The sequence below is a fragment of the Sander lucioperca genome, chromosome 15 (assembly GCF_008315115.2).
Source record: "Sander lucioperca isolate FBNREF2018 chromosome 15, SLUC_FBN_1.2, whole genome shotgun sequence".
Lineage (NCBI taxonomy): Eukaryota > Metazoa > Chordata > Actinopteri > Perciformes > Percidae > Sander > Sander lucioperca.
Window position 1 is genome coordinate 24,511,536 of NC_050187.1, and position 21,715 is coordinate 24,533,250.

The 21,715-nt window shown below is 39.6% G+C and overlaps 2 protein-coding genes across 3 annotated transcripts; both read right to left on the reverse strand.

Moving 5' to 3' along the window:
- Nucleotides 1-11: 11 nt before the first annotated feature.
- On the reverse strand, nt 12-16,590 carry p4ha1b (prolyl 4-hydroxylase, alpha polypeptide I b). Of its 2 annotated transcripts, none has more exons than XM_031308056.2 (15): nt 16,268-16,590; nt 12,009-12,091; nt 11,561-11,657; nt 11,195-11,346; nt 10,477-10,614; nt 10,020-10,259; nt 8,497-8,711; nt 8,219-8,395; nt 6,662-6,732; nt 4,780-4,879; nt 4,513-4,566; nt 4,360-4,425; nt 2,205-2,273; nt 1,575-1,671; nt 12-1,355 (listed from the first exon to the last, which is right to left on the reverse strand). In XM_031308056.2, exons 1-15 carry the CDS (start codon nt 16,279-16,281, stop codon nt 1,285-1,287), a joined length of 1,644 nt encoding a protein of 547 aa, XP_031163916.1. In that variant the 5' UTR covers nt 16,282-16,590; the 3' UTR covers nt 12-1,284. The 2 variants fall into 2 exon arrangements, with proteins under 2 accessions (XP_031163916.1, XP_031163907.1); XM_031308047.2 differs by lacking the exon at nt 6,662-6,732 and adding an exon at nt 7,860-7,930 and having other exon boundaries at nt 16,268-16,589.
- A 986-nt stretch (nt 16,591-17,576) lies between these two features.
- Nucleotides 17,577-19,288, reverse strand: LOC116051046 (probable rhodanese domain-containing dual specificity protein phosphatase). Its single transcript, XM_035992524.1, has 2 exons — nt 19,285-19,288; nt 17,577-18,322 (listed from the first exon to the last, which is right to left on the reverse strand). Exons 1-2 carry the CDS (start codon nt 19,286-19,288, stop codon nt 17,670-17,672), a joined length of 657 nt encoding a protein of 218 aa, XP_035848417.1. The 3' UTR covers nt 17,577-17,669.
- Between the last annotated feature and the right edge of the window lie 2,427 nt (nt 19,289-21,715).

Here is a 21,715-nt window from a genome sequence, read left to right on the forward strand (position 1 = left end):
AGGACGGTGTATTAACTTGAGCAATAAAACAGTCTTTATTGTAGAAAAAACAATTTCAGACTTTCATTTAAGACAAAAAAAAACCAATATAAAATTGGCTTGTGACATAAATAAAATGTTTCTTTCTTGAAAACCCATATATCCTCACACTAATTAGAAGCACTGGGCACCATTGAAAGCCTACCAGAATCAGTCACTCTATAAAAAAAAATGTGGTATTTAAATCTGTCATAGCACAATGTGGTGTATCCAGCCCATTTTTCCCCTAATGTTTATAATAATGTTTATGTACTGTTCCTTTGTTGCTCTTACTAATTCAATGACAGCTGATGGTCATTTGTGTCCTTACACAACACTGGGACAATCAGGATGAACAAATACTTGGGGTAACTGTGTCTGGGTCCAGGTGTTTAGTTTGCCCATACATTTGTAAACACCATATGTTCAAGTAGAACAAATTTAACAATATCTCATAGTGTGGCCATTCAAATGAGTTAAAAAACAAACACTAGGCTTAAGGCAGACCAACAAGGTATGTGATATGTCAAAACGTACTGCATAGATGTAGCCATGTAACCTGGTATAAATCAGTTCTGATTAGTTACACAACTTACAGGGAATAAAGTGTTTCTTTTAACCAAAGTTGCTTTTAAGTTATTGGAAGCAGAGATTGCTACCAAAAAAAAAAAGAAATTCAGTGAACATACTGTATGCTAATTAAACCCATTTGAATAATAAGCCAGTTTATAGTAGCAAGGTGGTTCATGTAATTTTACAAAGAACTAGTGTGCAGCCCTGAGGAATTTCCATTGCTTGTTTTTAAAAAAATAATTTAATTTTCTCAAAAACCACACGCCCAATTCCTCTGTTAATGAAATGAATGCAATGAACTGGACAGGCCTCTTAAAAAGGGAGGAAGCTGGTCCCTACAGCCACTACAGAAGGATAAGCTCACCACGGAGCTAGAGTTCATACAGAGTGCAAAGACAGACACATGGGAGTGAAAAGAGCAGGAGTGTTTCTCCAAACCATTCAACAACATGAAGAACATGTTATTTGTCACAGCGATGCTAATACTGTCCAGGGGATTGACATTAACCCAAACAATCTCTGGGCTCAGAGCATAACAGCTAGGGGGAAAAAAGGAGTACTTATAAAGAGGGAGTGAGCCATTTGGACCCCATGTATTCATATGTATCATCTGTGATCTGCAGCAGTGTTCTTTGGTCCTGGGTGATTCACAAGGAAGGAGAGAGAGGGTGATGAGGAGAATTTCTTTTTCCATCATTCAGTTTCATTTAGGGAACAAGGTCGCCGCCACTCCTGGCCCCGTTCATGGATCCATTTGTTTGATACTAAAGACGGAAAGAAAAAAAGATAATAATCATGACCTTTATTTAGCCCTTACTTTAGAAACGGTACAAATGTTTACCCTTCTTATAAACTCAAAACCAGGTTATGCAACTGGGCTTTTAAAGTTACGATCTCTACAGCAAATACTATGGTCTCCTAAGAGATATTTACTCATGTCTTTATAGATGGTTTTATAGAGAACCAGACAAAGAGGAGCTCACCCCACTTGTTGCCGACCAACACTGGACAAGCTGCATGTCGGGTGCTGTAGTCTCCCTCCCCACTCGGAAACAGATTGTACCAGAACACAGCAGTGCCCTGTTTTACACACAAACAACAGACAACAGAGGTTAGCAGCGTTGAACCAGGAATAGCCAGGAATATCAGAAAGTCAGCCTCAGTCTGCTAAATTAATTCCAAAAGATTCTTGACAGGTGAAATCATAACTAACAAAGTAAAATGTAAATGCACATTTGTGAGATTTTTAAAGTGATGGTTAAACATGCTGAGAAGTGTATGTTGATTTGTGAAATAGACATTCGCTGATACTACATGATGCTGTTTTGCATGGAAAGGTTTCCCTATTAGGAGGTTTCGTTGTTTGGAGAGAGAGAGTGCGTGAATGTGCCAACTAGCGTAATTGGTACTGTTTCTTACTGGGTGGAAAATACAACATTCGCAGCATTTTGCACAATTTCATTTAGTTGCTGATTAATATTTTTAGTGTGTACTATACTTCAAAACAAACAAAAACCCTTGGGAATTTGTTGGCTATATAATATGACCAATTCAGACACAGCTATTGAGTCAGTAAAATCCATCGTATTAAGTGGTGAAACATAAGTGGTTACCTTTTGGGGCCAAACTGCTGCACCAACATCTGGGAATACTGTGGCTCCACCTGCTGCTACATCACTCATCTACAACAGAGAGTCAAAGTGAGGTCAGTCTTTATCTGTCATATTAAATAATTCTGTAGTCCTACAAGTACATTTTTGGAAGCTCACATGTATTGCTATCTGTGTGGTTACAATCTATTTAATTACTCAACTGCTTCCCATAAATATTGAAATTGTATTTTATGGCACTGTTTAAAGAAAATATCACTGGTTGTATTTTGTGTCCCATCTTTCTTCCTTCCAGCAAATGTAACATCTGTGTGGGGTGAAAGAGTGCATTGCCCTGCCTGGTTAAGGCCTCATTTTATTAAACCGACCCTAAACTTTTTTTTAAAGTTAAAACCTATTGAAATTGCTTCAGTCACTTCAAACAACTATTTGCTTTTTTTAATCAGTAATGTTGGCTTTCAGATTAATAATGGCTGCATCTTTTTTTTTTTTTTTGCCTATGCCGTTTATGTCCTACACTGTTCAAAATGTACATGTGCATGTAAATAGTGTGTGTGTGACTGACTGTAAACTGTACTAGGACATGGCTTACTGCAGTGTAGTGAAAGTCAATGAAACTTTCTTTTGTAAAAAACCATGGACACTACATGGACTACAAATACAAATAAATGATTTCCCACTTTATAACAATATCAGGTTTCTGATTGCTCCAACACTTCACTTAAAATAGCTTAATGTTTTATGTAATGAGTGAACTATTTAAACCTATGATGCCATGTTTTTTATGGCTGCACCATTACTTCATTATGTCATTTTATACACAGTTCATCATGATATATTCAGTGTCTTGACATTAGAATTTTGACTAGAATAATGCTCCACATTAGTATAGATGGACCCACCAGCATTTCTGACATGGTCAGTTTAAGTTCAAGTTTGAAACATTGGTCTATAGGTCATTGATTCTTGGGAATTTGGATAAAACAGGTTTTAATTTTGAAAATAAAGTTAGTTAAATTACAAAATCTGAAGGTATATCATTATAGACCAAGGTATTGGCTGTTTAGCAATGTACTGGTGCAACCTCCTCATTTTGTATTTTTTTCATAAAACAGGCGTTTTTCCAGTTATTACTTTGTTTTTGTCAACACCGTCAGACACAATAAAAAGCAAATTATTTTTTATTTATTTGGTCTAATATGTACTAGAGTTTTTAAATCATTATCTGGCATTCTTAGTACACATGTACATATGTTGTTAAATGTTGAATATTCACTTTTGTTCATTTTTTATACTGTTTCACGTGTACTCCTTTAAAAGATCAGCCATGTAGGCCTTGTGACCTATTGTGATCAACTATTGTATTCTAGCCTCCGTTGAGGACCATTTGGAGGTTTTTGTCACCACTATCAGACAGAAAACCTGACAGCGGTGACGTCTGACGGTGGTGACAAAAACCTACTCTTTCACATGATATGCATGAGTTGTTCACGTTAGCCATCTTGTTTCCCCTCTGTTGCTAGCTACTTCAGACCTCTTCTTAAAAAGTATACTTTTATGCCATAATCTAATCTAATATTTTTTATACAAAAGAGACGGTGTTGACATGTTATGGTTGTGACAGTAGCAGTGTCCAAAAATATGAACGCGTTTAAGAGAAAATAGCAAATTTACGGGAGTTTGAGTGATCTTGAAGCATGCAGCAGAGCTGAAGGTTTGAAAATGGGGTCCTCAGGAATGTAGTTGTCCTTGTAGTTGCCTGATTTTATTGCTTTTTATAAATATCTGACGGTGGTGACGAATATGTGGGACACATTTTGAGCAACCACAAAATAATAGTAAATATTGTTCAAAACTCACTGTTTGTAGTTTTTAATACATATTACAATGTACTATTTCATGTGGTAAAGATATTATCAATAATTACTTTTTGTTTTTTTAATCAAGTTGAAATGATTATCTCCTATCCGAGGACAACTGATTTTGTAGGCAATAAATAAACCTATAAAAGAACCTTACATATGTGATTATAACCTTGATTCTTTTTATTCATGAAAATGTTATTAATTTCCAACAGAATTAGCACTTTTCTTAGTGGGACATGTTTTTGCCAAAGTTTCAAGAATCAGTAAGGGGTATTTAGGAAGAGTTTACTCACATAGAAGAGCCATGTTGCTATGCGGTTCCCTGTTCCCAGCTCTTTAAAGGCATCTGGTTCATCTTTCTGTGGAAAGAAAGCAAACACCAGGTTTAATGTCCTGCCATATTAACACTACTGTACATTTAGAGAAATTAACTTAAAGGCTCTTACCCTTCCAAAGTCAAAGTGAGGTTCATACTGACCTCCAACGCCATAATTTGCAACCTACAGAGATCAATACAATATGATTAAGTCTCACAACTCTACAAATCAGGTTTCCAATAGCACACACAGAGGGGCAGGGGGAGTGTTAGAATTTATAGTACATTTATATAAGAACTATGTTGATTCAGTAAGGTTTTGCCTTGTAAAATTAAATAAAAGAGAAAAAAAAAAAATAGTGTTGAATGTTCTTCAACTAATGATGTGACTCTTTACCTGCAGCTCTTCTGCAGTGTCCATTTCCAATCCCGTGAGATCTTCAATTCTCTGGTTGATCTTATCAATCATTGGATCTTCATAGCCAGTGAGCCAAGCACTGGAATACAGGTGGGAAAGCACAACAATTGAGAAAGGAGAGGGATATGCTATACAGTATATTAGTCAGGCACATATTTGTCCACTAGATGGTAGTAAAGATGTATTCTAAAATAGGCGACTGAGAGACATGTCATGCTGAAAAGTTGCCATCAGACTAGATGCTAGAAAAGGGAAGTGGAGGAATGAAGAAAATGAAAAACAGGAAACCAGCGTGAGATTTAGAATCTCCAATCAGCTCAGGGTCCAGGGTTGCTCTGATTTCAAAGTTTGTAAACACTCGAGCATGTGTGTATTTCACACAGGAGTCTGGTTGAGGACTATGGCAAAAATATTTTCATGGATTTAACTTTCCTGACACTACATGCCTTTCATACTAACTCTCACACCCCAGTTAGAAAGTCCCTGATAAAATAAGCTCTTGGCAGAGCATGGCAATAAACTCTTTCTTGTGAAATATAAAAAAAATGGAGACCACATCATCAAATTCAAACTGCCATTGTTTTCTGACAATAAACAGCAACAGTATCCATAAAAAGACAACACATAATATTATAAAATAATTTGAGATACAATTTATGTGAATTCCAACATCTGCTCTTAATTCTCATTCTCAAATACAGGGGATTTTTTAAGACGCCACAAAACCTATAGCAATAGATTACTCCCACTCCCACATCTGATGGATGTTTCTGACAATGTTTGCAGATTCACTATGAGATGTGTGTATGGGGGAGACAGTGAAATGAGTCAGGTTTTTTTTATCAAGAGTTTGGGCTGATAATAAGTTATATTTTTGAAGGGATGCTGGACCAAATGTGAGCCAACAAATTATTGTCAACAAAGATGTGTCTAGCAGCCAGCTAACTAAGTGGTCAAACTCTTCTGAGTTAATCCGTCTGCTCCCTCTATGACTTCACGTTCACTGAATTTGGAAATACTTGCTGACCAGCACGTACACATTTAAAAACATCAAAGTAACACCACACCCTTGTACCAATATGCACGTGCACCCAAACATTAATTACCAAGAACAGCAAAACCATAGAAACTTGGAGGTTTTGGTGGTCTGCTGAGCCTGCTATTTTTAAGGGTGGGATGCAAGTCTAACTTACAACAGGCAACATACCTATTGAAGTGGAGCAGTCATTTTAACTACAGGGGGACACTTTCTTAACATCAACAACTGCAGGACAATCACAATCTCTTTCCACGCATTTTCAGCATACATTTATCTGTGATTTTAGTTTTATTAATCTCTCTTGCTCATATGTCAATTGAGGAAGCATAGTAGTACCACAGCAACTGTAATGAGCTCATACGAGAACATGTTGCAGATGAATTCCTAGAAACACAATGGGGGAATAGAGATTCAGTGCTCAGAATCTCAAATAAGCAGGGAAGGACCGCTAGGGGAACTAAAACTATCTCTCACCACTGTGCAGTCCCACGGAAGTTCTTAAATCACTGGGTAAACTGAAAGAACAAAGAATATTTAAGCTACACCAAAACACAACAACAGAGAATTGTTTATCTTGGTTTAAACTATGTTTAAGCTCAATTTGGTGTTCAGGCAGAAATCTGTTTAGGTTTTTACTTAAACCAAATTAAAACCCTCCTCTAGTGTTAGTTTTCCAGGTGTAGCAAAACATTTCCTTTTTTTCCATAGTGTTAACTGGGTGCAGAGCTTAATAAGTGTTTCAGCCAGGGCACAAAGATAAAGACAAAGAGAAGGATGAAGGAGGAGGTATTGTGGCCCTCCTAGTAACCTGTGACCCCTTACCTCTTGGAGACTCTGTACTGGGCAGTGGTAAGTTTCCCAGTTAGAGGGTCATGCACCGTGGCTCGCCTTAACTACAGTAGTTCCAGCAGCACAAGGACACGGAGATCGAGGAAAAGCAGATAAAGGAAGGAAAAAAGGATAATGGAATGTGATACGCACAAGGAAAGTAAAAGGAGGAAAGAGGGAGAGAAAAGATAGGCAGATCTGGTCACTAGTTGTCAATGTTATTCTTAGGAAGAGCCAAGAGTGTTCCATGAGGCAATGCTAAAAACCAAATTCCCATTTCAAAATATAAAATGTATTAGTAGCAAATCAATGAGTGCCTCTGATACACCTCCTAGCTCACAAAAAGCAACTATGTTAACTTGGAGAAAAAGCACATTTTCCCCTTTCTGTAGCAGACTCCTGTGCAGAAATGTATCCACAACAAATCCTCAAAAAACAAAAGCACTCTTTTTTTTCCAAATAAATAAATATCAATTGGTTGGAAGGATGCATTGTTTTCTTTTTTCGCTGATTTCTATGTCATTGGTCAAAGCATCATGAGATAATATATTTGTAAGGAACATGCTTTATTGACCAATAACAACAACAGTCTACAAATGTTTCAATATGGTGTTTAAAGCTCAGATCATTCTTAGCTGGATCCTGTGCATCAGCTCAGGAGCCTTTAGGCTTTGGAAGGGCGGAGAAATGGAGTGATACGGACGGACGGGAGTACAGAGGAGAAATGGGATGAGTTGTTAGCCCCTTTAACACAGAGGGCAATGCAGGTCTGCCATTATGCTGGCTTTGTTTATTCACACAGAACCAAGCAATGCTGCCCGAGTGTGTGACTTCACATAGAATGCCGGCATTCGATGTGGAACGCAACAGCTTTGGAGTTGTGTGTGTGTATGTGTTTGACAGAGGTAGAGAGCGAGTGGAAGAGAAAGAGAACTATTACACGCAAGTTATTAATAACTTGGAATGCTTTTTTTCACTTTTGACCTGCCTGTGGGACAGTTGCGTTGCGCAAGTTGGATCTGCGCTGTTATGGCTCTGTGACTACCTCCGCTGCCGGAAAAACAAAACAGTCTCGCCTTGTACAGGCTGTGTGAAAGGGGCAATTGAGGGAAAAGGAGGAGAAAATCTCACTTCCTCCCTCTCAGCTCTCTCCTATATCCTCTGTTTTTGGCAGCTCCTGGCTATGCCTTACCTTTTGCTGATCCGGTATGGCGCTGTTTCCAGCACTCCTGTGATGGGGTTGGAGATGGTGGCCCTGCGTAGCTGTGAAGCCAGGGACATGATTTACCCACACACAGACACACAGACACACACACACACACACATACCAAGATGTGTGTGCCTGTGTGCTTGCCTCACTAGCAGAATCACATCAACCAGCCTCACAGCTCTGACCTCCCACTACCCAACACACTAAACCCCATAACAGAAACTAAAAATACCTAATGGTTGTTCCTACTACATCACAGTTAACTGTAAAGTGACCAATATATATATATACATGCATCATGTGGCCTCATGGGAGTACTGAAACTACTGAAAATTGCTTACTCGGGGCTTCGCCAGTTGCTTGACCTTGTCCATTTCTTTGTCAGATATGATGTCAAGGTAGCGGACAATGTAGGGGCGGTCCCACTCATCTTGCTGTTTAACAGGTGCCAGCACATACATAGGGTTGTGATTGTTGTCATAGTAACGACAGAACAGCCGGCTCTGCCTGCGGGGGGTCTGATTGAGAAAACAGGAAAGCAGGGAACAAAGGAGGTAAAACCGATGTGTATTTATTAAGTACGAAAATGTGTTTTTGTCTATCTTTTGGACTTCCTTACCATTCTGATGCCCTCCCCACGACAAAGCATCTCATACTTCGTCCTCTCTGGGATCAGATGATTGGGGACCTTCTTTTTGGGCTTCTCTTTCTTTTCAGTTGTATCTTTCCCTTGCTCTTTCTCTTTTTGAGCTCCATCCTCTGCATCCTTTTTCTGCTTCTCCAACTGGAACTCAAAGTACTTTAGGTTGCCCTTAGCACGCTGGTGCTCTGGGTCTAAAAATGGGAAAATGAGAGATCAATAGAAATAATAGTGCCAATTTTAAAATAGTGATGACTGTAGCAATGTCACCATAGAATATCACATGCCCTGCAATCAAAATAACTAAGCTTCCAACATTCTAGATGCTATTTATTCAGTCTGACCTTATCCAGTTCTCAGAAACACAATGTAAAAACAGGACTAATTAATTCAGGGGCTCATGTGAAGGAAAATATGGCATAACAAGGTCACCACCAATGTTTCATCAGAACGTTGTTTCAAATTTAATGACATGACATGAAATGTATTGTAGCATCTGTTATCAAGAGTATTAATCAGGAGCAAATGCAACTAATGGACTTTTGAGAAAATAAATGTGGGTTAGAATATGCCAAGTCGAGGCTGGCGGGATGGTGTTTGGCACTGTCCAGCCAATAGGTCATTGAAAATGATATGCTCATTACTAGCATTAGAATAGATTCAATCCAATCACACCAACCACAAAGTATTCCACCAATTCTGTTAATCCGAAATCCTGCAACTTGATGTTGCAACAATACTGTGGTCTAATCTCCAGGTTACAGAGTTCTACAATTATTTACCATCAAATGGATGAAACACATAAACAAAGTCCCTTTCTGATTACCATTAAATCACTACTGTCAATAAGTAAAAGTAGAAAATGGCACAAACGTTTCTACAAACATCAATAATAGGTCCTTTCTAATAAGAAGTTCTATCAAGATCTCTGAATCACTCTGCTAAGAAGACTGTTTTGTTTTATGCCAAATCCACAAACAACCCAAACATATAACAGTGAGATTTTAATCAGACCAACATCTGACTCTAGGTGGTAAACTACACAGAATTGTAGTGGCATGAATGTTTTGGTTTGGACTGAGTATGTCTGTAATATTCTCTGTTTCAGCTGTTTAGTATGTCATTCAGTTCAAACCAAAGAGAATGTCTCATTTGTTGCTCGCTGCTTAATTTATCCAACTTACTTACTGACTTAGTTCTAACAATTTAGATTATGGTCTTTTCTTTCTTAGTAATGTCTTTGTGTGTTTGATCAAATTAAGATTATAAATTTGCATTGTTAGTCTTATCGCAAACAAAATGTAGTCTGTATCTGTGCAAGTCTGTGACAAAAACAAAAGTGCATCAATTCCTAATCTATCTCATGTTTATGTGACATTATTTACCTTGAGCAGAAATTTTAGAATGCAAAGTGATACTACCACTTCACATTGAAAAAAAACATGCCTCCCAGTATACTTTTCAAAATTCTGAAAAATACTTTATAGTGTGGAGGGACTGACCCAGTTCAAGCAGCTTCTTGGTGTACTCCAGGGCTCGATGTATCTCCCCCTGCTGGTAGATGGAGTAGCTGAGGTAGTCGAGCACTGTCACCTTATCTAAAGTGGACTCCTCTCCCTGTTCAAGCTGTTTCAGGGCCTGGGCCATCCACAGCTCTGTGTGGTAGTAATCAACATCAGAGTAGGCGATTTTCCCCAGTTCGTAACAGTCCTCCACTGTCATAAGGCTCTTGTATTTCACTCCTAGTTTGCAGAGGATATGGGGAGGGGGGGGGGCATTGACAATTAAAGTAAACCATCTCCATGATTATGCAAATAACACAGAAACCAAAAAAAACCCCTCTATCCCCACATGGCCTGCTGTTTACTGTGACTTTAATGGCACTCAGTCTGTTTATGTCTGTTAATTTTAATTAACTGGGGGAAAATAGGTATTTTTGCACAAATGTAAGGCTGTTACCAGGTAGGTCTCCTGTAGAGATGGTGTTGGCATCCAGTTTGTACGTGTCTTGTAACCGGAGGAGAGCTTTAGCTGCCCCGGTCTGGTCCTCATCCGTGGGGAAGTGCTGTCTCTGGATGGTCAGGTTGGAAATAAATCCTGAGAGAGATGGACAGGAGAGGACAGACAAAGAAAGATATAGTAGGATGATTGTGTATGGGATACACAACCAATTAAGTGGACAATAAATACTTTCTCCAAATGAAATATAAAATGCTTGGAGTGACTTCAATCTTGTATTATAGTTGTATTAAGCCAGACATTTGGCAAAAATAAATGAGTAAACTTTGCTACCTAAATAACTCGTTAAGGTGGTGTTCTACTAAATATATTGAGTATGAATGAGCAGCACAGTATTGCTCTAAACATGCAAACATATACAGCTTTCCCTGTATTATAAAGTGTCTTTTAAAAGTCAAACAAACAAAAACAACCCTGCCTGCCCTCTAGAGACACTCTGCTGCATTAATTAGGCAGTTCCGAGATCAGCCAATCCCAGGAAATTTACAGAAAGCACTGCACCAGACCAATGTCAAATAGTTTTGGAAAATCTTCTTTTGTGTTTATTATCTTCTTAAGGTCCCTGCAGAAATACATCCTAACCACAACACTTTTCTTGTGATTTTCTAAATGTTTGGTACTTAAGACATTATTTGAACCAGGTCTGCTTTATTTGTACCATCAGTGGTGTCACTGAGTACAAGGCTCTCCAGGTCTCCCCACTCTGTGTTCAGCCTCTTCATCAGTTTGAAGGCATTGACAGGGTGCCCCAGGTAGCCCTCGGGGTCCTGTATGGCTGTGGCTGACAACAAATCCAATTTATCAGCCCACCTATCACAAGGATGGTAATACAGAGTTAGATACATTGCTTACACTTAAATCCACAAGCAATAATACATTGTTAATCAGAAATATAAAGAATTGTGTGTAGTACAGTGTCCATTTTTGAGTACATGTACGTATGTGTATCATATTGTATGCTCGTGTACATGTATGAACATCTGTGTATAGACCCATGTGTGTTACTTCGTGTCTACAAACTCACTGTTTGACCCGCTCAAGCTTGTTCTCCTCTGCTTTGATGTAGTCTTTTAGAGAGGTGACAAGGTCTTTTTCTGTGTACAACAGATCTGTCATCTGGCCTGAGGAACACACAATCAGAAATACTTCATCATCAACACTGCAATGATAAATAACAAAGGGCAACACTAATCTTATCACATTATTACAGGATCCTACATTGTTGTGAACTCTTGTTCTTCCATATGTGTCGTACAACACAGATCAGCAGAGGGAGCAATATTTCTTTTCTTTCTTTTTTTAAGATTATTTTTTGGGCATTTTAGGCCTTTATTATATATACGACAGCTAAAGATGTGAAAGGGGAGAGAGAGGGGGAATGACATGCAGCACGCTCTTCCAGGTGAGCTATCCAGGCGCCCCTGGGAGCAATATTTCTAACGTTAGTACCATCTGTTGCTTGATGGTTTTACCTATTGAGGAGAAGAACTCATTGTTGGCAGAGAGCGACTGCAGACAGCTCAGCAACAATAAACACCAACATGGCAGCTCCATCCTGAAGAAAGAGTGAGAGAATTTGATTAACTTAAAAATTGAATCATGCATATTAAAAAATAATGTCATTAAGGTTAATCACATAATCGACTGTGTTGTACTTTATATGACATATGACACTCGGCAGAATATTTCTTTTCAAATTGATCTCTAAATCACAGTTCCAGCTGGATGTCAGGTAACCACATCAAACTTACTGCTACCAAGAGTGAGCTGCCTTGTTTCCCTGGTAAACCCTGCTCTCCAAATTAACTCTCCATCACTACTGACAAACCATGGTGACTCCTTTCAAGGCTCTGCTAGACAACTCACTGTCATGTCAGACCCATATATAGCCACGACTTAATATTGCAGGCTGTCCTACTCTAACATCCCTAACATTTTTAAAATTGAACAGATATTTTGACTTTAAGTCTATAATGTCTGGAATATATGAACTCTATTCCAGTGAGTCATATCAAACATTGCTGACTCCCTGCCGTCATATGCCTCCCTGATTAATCAAATTGTTGCCTTCCTTTACTCCCTCCAGTGCTGCAACTACTGAATTCAAATCCTGGTTGTCAGCACCATTTAAGACCGGATAATCCACAGACTTACTGTGGACAGTTTTTTTTGTTCTTCCTTAGAAAATAGTTCCCAATAAAAACTGTTGGCAGCCAGGTCTGTGGATTGTCCAGAGTAACTGGGACATTGTATCTGAAAAGGAACGTTGCTGTTGAGTGAGCAGAAGTCTCCGCAGCAGTTATCTCAAGACGTTTTTTTTTTTTTTCCACTTAGATTTTTATTATAAAACTCACACAGACAATCCACAATCAAAATAATACAGTAAACAATTTTTTTTTTTTTTTTCAATAACGACAAAACAATTTCCGAATGCAACATAACAGGGAGGAGAGTAAAGATGGAAAGCTCCTAAAGCTTAGTTCCATATAAATGCACGGATTATTTCTTGTTTTGTCGTTATTGAAAAACAATATTGACCTCGTAGTTGAAAAAGGAGCCTCATATGGAGTCCGTTCATTTGCATTCGGATATCGACTCGTTTTGACTGCCGAGGTGGTAGCAGCCGGAAACAACAAGAGCTACGCTGAATTGTTCAAAACCTTTCTTTTTAGTAAACTCTGGGTACACAAACAATGTTGTCAATGCTTTCGTTAAGGTGTAGAGCCCCTGGTGATACTTCAAGCAAAGTTTAATGTTGTGTCGAGCCTTCTTAGTGTTTTAAAAATAGCTATTTTGAGGCTAGCATAAAAGTGCCCCTAGGACTCCCATTCAAAAGGCCACTTGAACGAAAAAACGAAAATATGGTAAATCTTAAAAGTGGCGATTACGTCCTAAATATGCCTTTAAACTAAAGTTTGACTCGGGTACATTCACAAAAAGACCCTAGGTTGCATTTTGGCGAGAGTTACGCTTTAACAACCTCTGACTTTGGTAGAGAGAGAAAAAGTACTCCAGGAAATTAACAGAAGTTTAATTCTACAATCTTTATTAACTGTATAATAGCTGAATATGCAGTCTATGCATGAATATATATAGTTACTGGCTTTTTTTATTTAAATAATGGATAAACACAAGAGGTGCCATGTACAATAATAATACTACCACCACTGTAAATAACCACTACAAACACACACATACACCTTGTGGCAAAGTAGAGGTCATGCATGAAATGTGCATCTATGCAGATTTCTAAAGCATTTTATTGAAAGCAGACAACAGGCTCAGGCAGGTTCCTTGCCTTCAGTGAAAATAGAAGAATGACTTCATATGACAGTTCACTTTAGGTCAGCAGCAGGCAGCAGAGGGGAAGGAAAATAAGTCTGCCAGAGCTCTACGTATTCGATTAAAACGGAATTAAATTACATTAAATTAAAGTATATTTAATTAGAAACTCAAAGGTAAGATGCAAATTGCCATTATCCCTAACTGCTACTACTGTATTTTCGGTGGTGCCACTCAGTCCAAGATACCATAAATGCGCCTCTGCCACGTAGATTTCCAGGATAAAAGCTCAATAGAAAATCATTACTGTAATGACAGGGTGACAGCTACTGTGTCTTGTTATAATAACTATCTTGTTATAACACTGTAGAAGTGTAATGTCAAGATTAAAGCTCTAAGTATAGTTCCTCTAGAGCAGGGGTCACCAACCTTTTTGAAACTGAGAGCTACTTCATGGGTACTGAGTCATACGAAGGGCTACCAGTTTGATACGCTCTTCTGAAATAACAAATTTGCTCAGTTTGCCTTTAGTTATATATGATTATTAATGATTAATGATACTCATCTATGTGAAGACACTAATTATGTTAATGATTTCTCACAATAATTATCAACAATGACTTAACAAGGTGGGAAACAGATAATATCAATATTAAATTTTCATTTTTAGAACAGGCCTGAGGGCTACTTATGTGGTCCTTGGGGGCTACCTGGTGCCCGCGGGCACCGTGTTGGTGACCCCTGCTCTAGAGTGGTAGTGAGAGTGTTTGCGTACATACATGCTATTATGTGACATGTGAAGACTCCAAAACATTTCTGATTTAACATTTAACTTGCCAGACATTTGTGAGGCAGTTTGTTTAAACTGACTGTAGGAAACTATAATTTTGCATAAAACTTGCCTGGAAGTTTGTTTGTTTTTCTGACCTCTGAACCTATGTGTAAATTGGGCTGCATTTTGTTCAGACATGTACATTAGATGCCTCTTTTTTCTTTTACCTCACAGCCTTGTGTTAATTGTGGGGGGAAAGGTTACATCACAGTGCTCTCATTTGGACAGATCCACCCTCAGGCAACACTGATAAATAATCACTTCTGATGTTCATTGCATTCCAGGAGCTTTTACTGATTTACTGTTTTCCTGTCACTTCTACTATTTCCTACTTTAGCTAGAAATACAAAGTACTTTCAACAAACCCCTGAAACTAGGACTGAACCAGTTACTTTCAGTTGTGGAATGTAAATGTAGGACAGAGAAGTAGCAAAAGCAATAGAAATATTAGCAAGGAGTGGAGTCTTTTCTCTTGAAGGAAAAGCTTAACCCCCTTTTCAAAATGTTACATTATGTTAACAGCCTAACTCTAAGAACAAAAAAGTGTAATTTCCTACAGGGCTAACAAACTGAGTACCATTCACATTAAGATCCTTTTAAATATTAGGCCTACATGATATTAAGGTGAAATATTAATTATTCAATACAATGTGTCAGCCTCACTGCTGTGACTACAGTTTTTAGCAAATGTAAGACTAACGTTACTCCTCTCAAGTAGCTTCCCCGCAGAGAAATTGCCTTCTTCTCATCTTCTCGAAGTTTTACTGGGAGTGAAGCTGTGAGGTCAGATAACAGGATGTGGATGGAAGAGGACTGCCACGTCTTCGCCCCTCCCCGCCGGGGAAACTCATGCGAGGACTGAACACTGCCCAATGGAGTCTGACTGATTTCACCAGGAATAACCCCTCAATAACCCCTGCAAACGTACTGACAGCAGGTGGGGCTTTTGATTTGTGGATGGCAGCCGGTGCTGTTGGTTTACTCCCTAACTACTTCAGCCAATTAACCTTAGCTAGCTAACCAACAAGATACAGTTTACGTAAAAATAAAGTTTCCATTGAGTGTTGAGCTTTTATCCCCAAATACCCTAATATCATGGGCTCACTGAAGTGTTTAATATGGCAGACGATGTGACTGTTAATGTACAGAATGTCTTAACACATAAAATTATTGTATATTATACTGTTAATGTGTGTAGCTACGTAATATGTCGTTAACGTTAGAGCAGAGTGAAGGCAGCAGCATCCCACGCTGCACTGTAATGCCATAACATTGACGCAAGTTTCATAGGCAAGATTCTTGTCTCGTTTGTTTCGACTTTTACTAACTGAAATTGCTTATTATAATTATTGTTAATCAGTTCAGTCTTATTGTATTCCTTGCTGCTTTCGAGAACCATTACAAAAAGTTTCATCCAGGTTAGCTACGTAAGTTTTCAGCTAGCTTAGCGAGCTAACGGTCACGTAACTTTAGTGGAATAACGTTAGCTAATAGAATTTGAAAGTTCGAAGTGTTTAACGGTCGCAACTGAAAACGGAAAATACGGTAAAACAGACACACCATAACTGCAGGGTGGCAGTTCTTGCTATCTCATCTGATTCAGCAATCAATATTTACCTAAACGGCAGCATCACGTAGCAGAAATGTGTCCCCTGCACCAGTCCCGTGGTCGTTTGGTCCTCTGAAGCCTCAACTCAAACCAGACTCGGTGCAGTCAACGGTAAGAAGATAACCACGGAGTCTGGTAGTTTGTCCTATCTGTGATGTTTCTACGCACTGCTGGCCATCTGGTGGTAAGGGCTGGATTCCTAAAAGTCTGAATGCTACGTGCAGATTCTCACATGCAAAAAGTCTCCTGCTTCCAGAGACTTCGGGGGCTGGCGTTTGTGAATTGCATGGGGAGGTGTCTAGTTGGTCGTGACCCGCAATGAGACAGCTATGGATGAGTATTTGGGGGTTTGTTGTAAAAAAAAAAAAAAAAAAAAAAAAAAGGTTTGTGTGTACCAGCTAAGATCACTCTTCTGCTATACTTGTTGAAATTGTGCTGCAAAGCTCAGATGTGCATTCTTTTTTGTTTTACTTTGGCCCATGCTCTAATGCCCACCAATTAAAAAACAATTTACCGTACATTTTAATTGAAATATAAAGTTTTGACAAGGCATGTGTACCCTAGCTTCAATAGCTCCATTCAAACTGATGTTCTGTGTAGTTTTTCAATGTTTAACATGGCCAAACAATTACTTTTCAACATTTTCACCTGCAGTTTCCTCTTCCTCTTTCTCCCACATTTTAGAAAATTCCTTCCTTCCACCCAAAAAGTGTGACTGGAGGGAGGGAATTCCTGCTGCATGCTACTGAGTTCAACAGGGTGGAGCTAAGTGTGTGTGTGTGTGTGTGTGTGTGTGTGTGTGTGTGTGTGTGTGTGTGTGTGTGTGTGTGTGTGTGTGTGTGTGTGTGTGTGTGTAAGGAGCAGGAGAGAGTAGCAAACTGTTAGGTTCACTGCAATATATGCAACAAATCTCAACTAGCTAAATCTCAATGGCATGCCCTATGCAAACATTACAGACCTGTAATGTGTATGCCTGAGATAAACACTGGCTATTTGCAAGCCTACATTCACTTTTTTAAATACTTTCCCACATGAATACTGTTGAACAGTCTGCATGCCTCAACGTATCAGAATATCATCACATTCGCATGGAATAGAATTGAAGAAAATAATGTAAAATGCTATAAATACCCTTTATTAATGTATACGTTCTATCAATTATCATCAAGCAAACACAGAGGTCACAAAATTAAATATCTGTATGATTGTTGTCGTTATTGAGGCAGGGCACAATAAACACTCTGGGGGGGTTGATGGTGAAGCAAGATTTATGTCAAACTTATGTGGGAAATCCTCTTTTCCAAATCCACCTCTGTTTGTTAAGTCTCAGCTTGCTTAACACTTTTTCGCAATGTGTGAACTGTCAAAAAAAAAAAATCCAACGTATCCTCATTCCCATTCTTACTCCAGTCACCGGCGGATGTCGTTCAGGGAGGTGAGTCTGCTCCCAAAAAGCAGCTCCTCGTAGGTCAGCAGCTGACGCAGGAAGTTTATGTTGGGTGCCGTGCAGGCCCTCCTGTCTTTCAACCAGCGCAGGGCATGAAGCAGTGACCAGCGTCGATGCTCCATGAGGAAGGCCAGCGTTAGTGCTGAGCTGCGACTCCTGCCCATACTACAGTGGACAAGAACACGGCCAGCAGGATCAGCCATCAGGGCTGAGTTGATGAACCTGGATGCCAGTGGAAGTGCCTTCAGCAAGTCCTGCTGGGCATCATCGCTCAGACACAGCTTCAAGTAGCACAGCGTGTTGGGGAAAGCATCAGGGCAGTTGGCAGTGGCATTGACCACATGAGTGATGTGTAGATTCTTGATAATGCGGAAGTTAGAGGCCTGGGAGGCAGAGCCCTGGTAGAGAGCTTCTTCCAGGATCTCTGAGGGGTAGATGGTGAGGGTGTGCCGCTCAGGTTCCAGCAGGACCATACGTGGTGTGCAGAGGAAAGGATAGAGGGCATGGAAGGCTGAGAATCCCCCCAGCAGGATGACAGGGTCCATTCCCAAACCACTGAGCTGGAAGAAACAGCGCTGGAGGTCTGGGGAGTCTGTCGTGGCCTTTACACTGCCCACTGAAATAGGCACAGAAACACATAGAAACAATCATAGTGACAAAACATAGACAGCGATAATAAGTCAATACAGAGCCAGGTAGATGTCAACAAGACTAATACCCCTTTCACACCAATGGCTCAACCAGGTTTATACCCAGGTTGACTGTGTGTTTGAATGGGTTAACCCTCCTCGATCTACTTGGCTTCACAACCCAGGTCGCCAGGTGGGTTGGATCAGGGTATGACAAGGGTCGATTTCAATGTGAATTGTGCACGACCTGGGTCGCTAACAGCTGGACGAATTATATGATTGGTTGGAAATGACAGTGGGGCAGTCTTCACAGGTCGCCACTTATGTTCACCGCACACTAGTCTCACTGTGCTTTACACTGGGTTTTCACCATAGACAGTATAAAACCAGGATTTTCACAGGCAGCTTTAACAACAGCAGAGCAGAGCGGTTCAATTCATTTCCGACCAGTCCACTGACAGTGAGTGCCTGGATGTTCACTAGTCTGCCTTTTGCAGAGCGGTAGCAGAGTTTTACTGCCTGTAAAAACTCAGCATTAGAACGTAAACATATGAAAATAAGTTTTGTATAAATTTCTCGGCACCGCCACTCTTACTCCCTTCTCTGGCACGAGACCCCCGACTGCAGACTGCAGTTCAGTGCGGTGAGAAATCAGTCTGCACAAAATCATCTGAGAAGTGTTTGATGGTTGTGCTTTAGAACATAATCGCTGCGAAACAAACACAAAATAAGCTTTATTTCTCCCTACTGTACAATGACAAATTCAAGTAGCTACTAAACATTAGTTCTTGTGGCATACAGCTGGATTGGAGTATGTGACAAGTTAGCTGTTCACTGAATATGACATGTAAAGCCCCGCCCATTTCTAGCACTTAAGGTAATTGTTATGCATTGCTCCCGGGTTGTGACCCAGGTGATCTCTGAATTGTCATGATGACCAGGGATATACCCATGTTGACTGGCTTGGTTTGAATTTCGAAAAGGAGGGTTAAACACTGATTCGACAACACTGGCCCAAACCTGGTAGGTGGTGTAAAAGAGGTATAAGAGTATACAGCCATTAGAGGTGTGAATCTTCACTTCTCCCGATTCGATTCGATTACGATTATCATGTCAGCGATTCAATTCGATTCGATATCTCGATGCATCACGATGCGTCAAATACATTTTTCTATTAAAGCCATATAGGATATTTAATTCATAGCTTTTCAAGCTTCAAAAACAAAACATTCTGCAGTGCTCTAATACTAAATAACTTGGATACATAAAACTACAGCACTGAGCACATGGCACTTCCTGAATGTGCAAAACTTAACAGAATATGTAAACAGAAATATTGTTAGGCATACATTAAATTGTAAACAGAAATAATTGATTATGGCCCGGGCCGATTATTGATGCAGCATCGTCCATGTCCACGATTCCATGCATCGATTATTTGATTAATTTCAACACCTCTAACAGCCATGCTATTGGCTCAGTGATGCTGTACTTAGGCACAGTGGTGCTTTGAGCAAAATGCTAAGGTCAGCATGCTAACATGCTCACAATGACAATGTGCTGATGTTTAGCAGATATAATGTTTACCATGTTCACCTTGTTAGTTTAGCATGTTAGCATGCTAACGTTTGCTAATTAGCACAAAGTACAGTTGAGGCTGATGGAAATGTTATTAGTTCTACAGGTATTTGGTTATGAAACAAACTATTGGACAAGTCTGAATGTGATTTGCTGACCTGGACTGCACCCCTCCTCTGCATACAGCAGTATTATAGAATACTTCTGCAGTTCTATACAGCTGATTAGACAGCCCAGCACAGGATGGATCACCGTCACAGAGGCCCTCGCTGTCACCACGTGGCTGTCCTCGTACCTAACACACACATTAATTTATAATATGCACGTATATAGATAATGTATCATAACTGCAACAGCCACTTTACAGAATGTTCTTTCGTAGAATAGATTTCTTGAAGGATGAAGCAGGTGACAAAGTCCATGAAAAAACTAAAACCATCAATGGGTTTGTCTCAATCATTTCTGACTTCCCTGTCTTTGGCAAGAGCCCATTTGTTCCTCCTGAAGATAGAAAGAATGTTTCACAATAATATACTTTAATTTATTTAAAGGAAAGGCTAAATAATGAATAACTATAAATAGCTGGGCTCTGTAGTTTTTAGCAAAAAATTAAAAATAATTTGGAGGCCCCCCTGCATTGACTCTGAGGACCCCCTAGGACCTCTTGTTGAAGATCCTTGCTCTACTGAGTATCTCCGGCTGCAAGATAGTGTATGTTGGATTGACTACAATGACCTACTTCGTTTTAATGAAGGAACATGCTGGCCAGTGCAACAGTGTGGCTCATTGATGGACAACAATTGAGCCATTTGGCACAGAGGAATAAGCATATCAGGCTTTGGATACAGAGACAATGGTAAGATCAATGCATTGTTGGTTTTCATCTTTTCATTTAAAAAAATATCACCAAACATATCCTTTAAATTGGCTAATTGTAGCCTACCAAAAACTGAATAAGTTAACAAGATCCTACATCATTTCTGAGGCCCCTTGGCCCCTATGGCTAAAAAGAAAACAAATGTTCCAGTAAATGTACATTTATCAGTTTATCCATATTAGAAAAGCAACACCTATACAAAGTAATGCAATTTTGTCCATGCTCCTTTGTGAAGTTTTTGTTGAGATAGATGTGTCAATTCAAAGCGGTAACTTATGTAGATTGTGCTGTTGATGGACTGCATTTCAATGTACAGTTTTTGCCTTTATTGTGTCTGCTCATACATTCAGAGGCAGAGCACTGGTGTATCCCTGCAGCACCCACCTCTCTGCGCTGCGACAGTCCAGGATGAGAATATAGTAAGGATCATACAAGGCAGGCTGGCCTTCCTCTGCGCTCAGCAGGTTGTACACTTGCTGTGGGGTGATATAGCCTTTCTCTACACAAGCTGTTACTGGAACAGCAGGAACTAGCCCCTCCTCTGGCTCACACACTGCAGGCAGAAGAAATACAAAGAGTACAGTGTGTGTGTGTGTAGTTATGTGTGCATACATTTTTTGAGAAGTAAAAATACTCCCTTTACCTTTGTTCTGAATAGGTATGATGGAGGAATGGTCACTGTCAGTACAATTGACCTCTCTGTCACAGATGCTGCTCACTGTTTGGGATGTGTTGACAGGCTCTCTGGAGGCCACTCTACAACTGTTGTTCACTCTAACACAAACACAGAGACACATGCACACAGAGAAGTGTAATCTCAAGACTGATACAGCAACATTATAAGAGACTGAACACAAAACCAATTTAGGATGACTCACCAATGATCTGTTTTAGATTTTTAGTAAATAAAAAAACGGCAGAACTC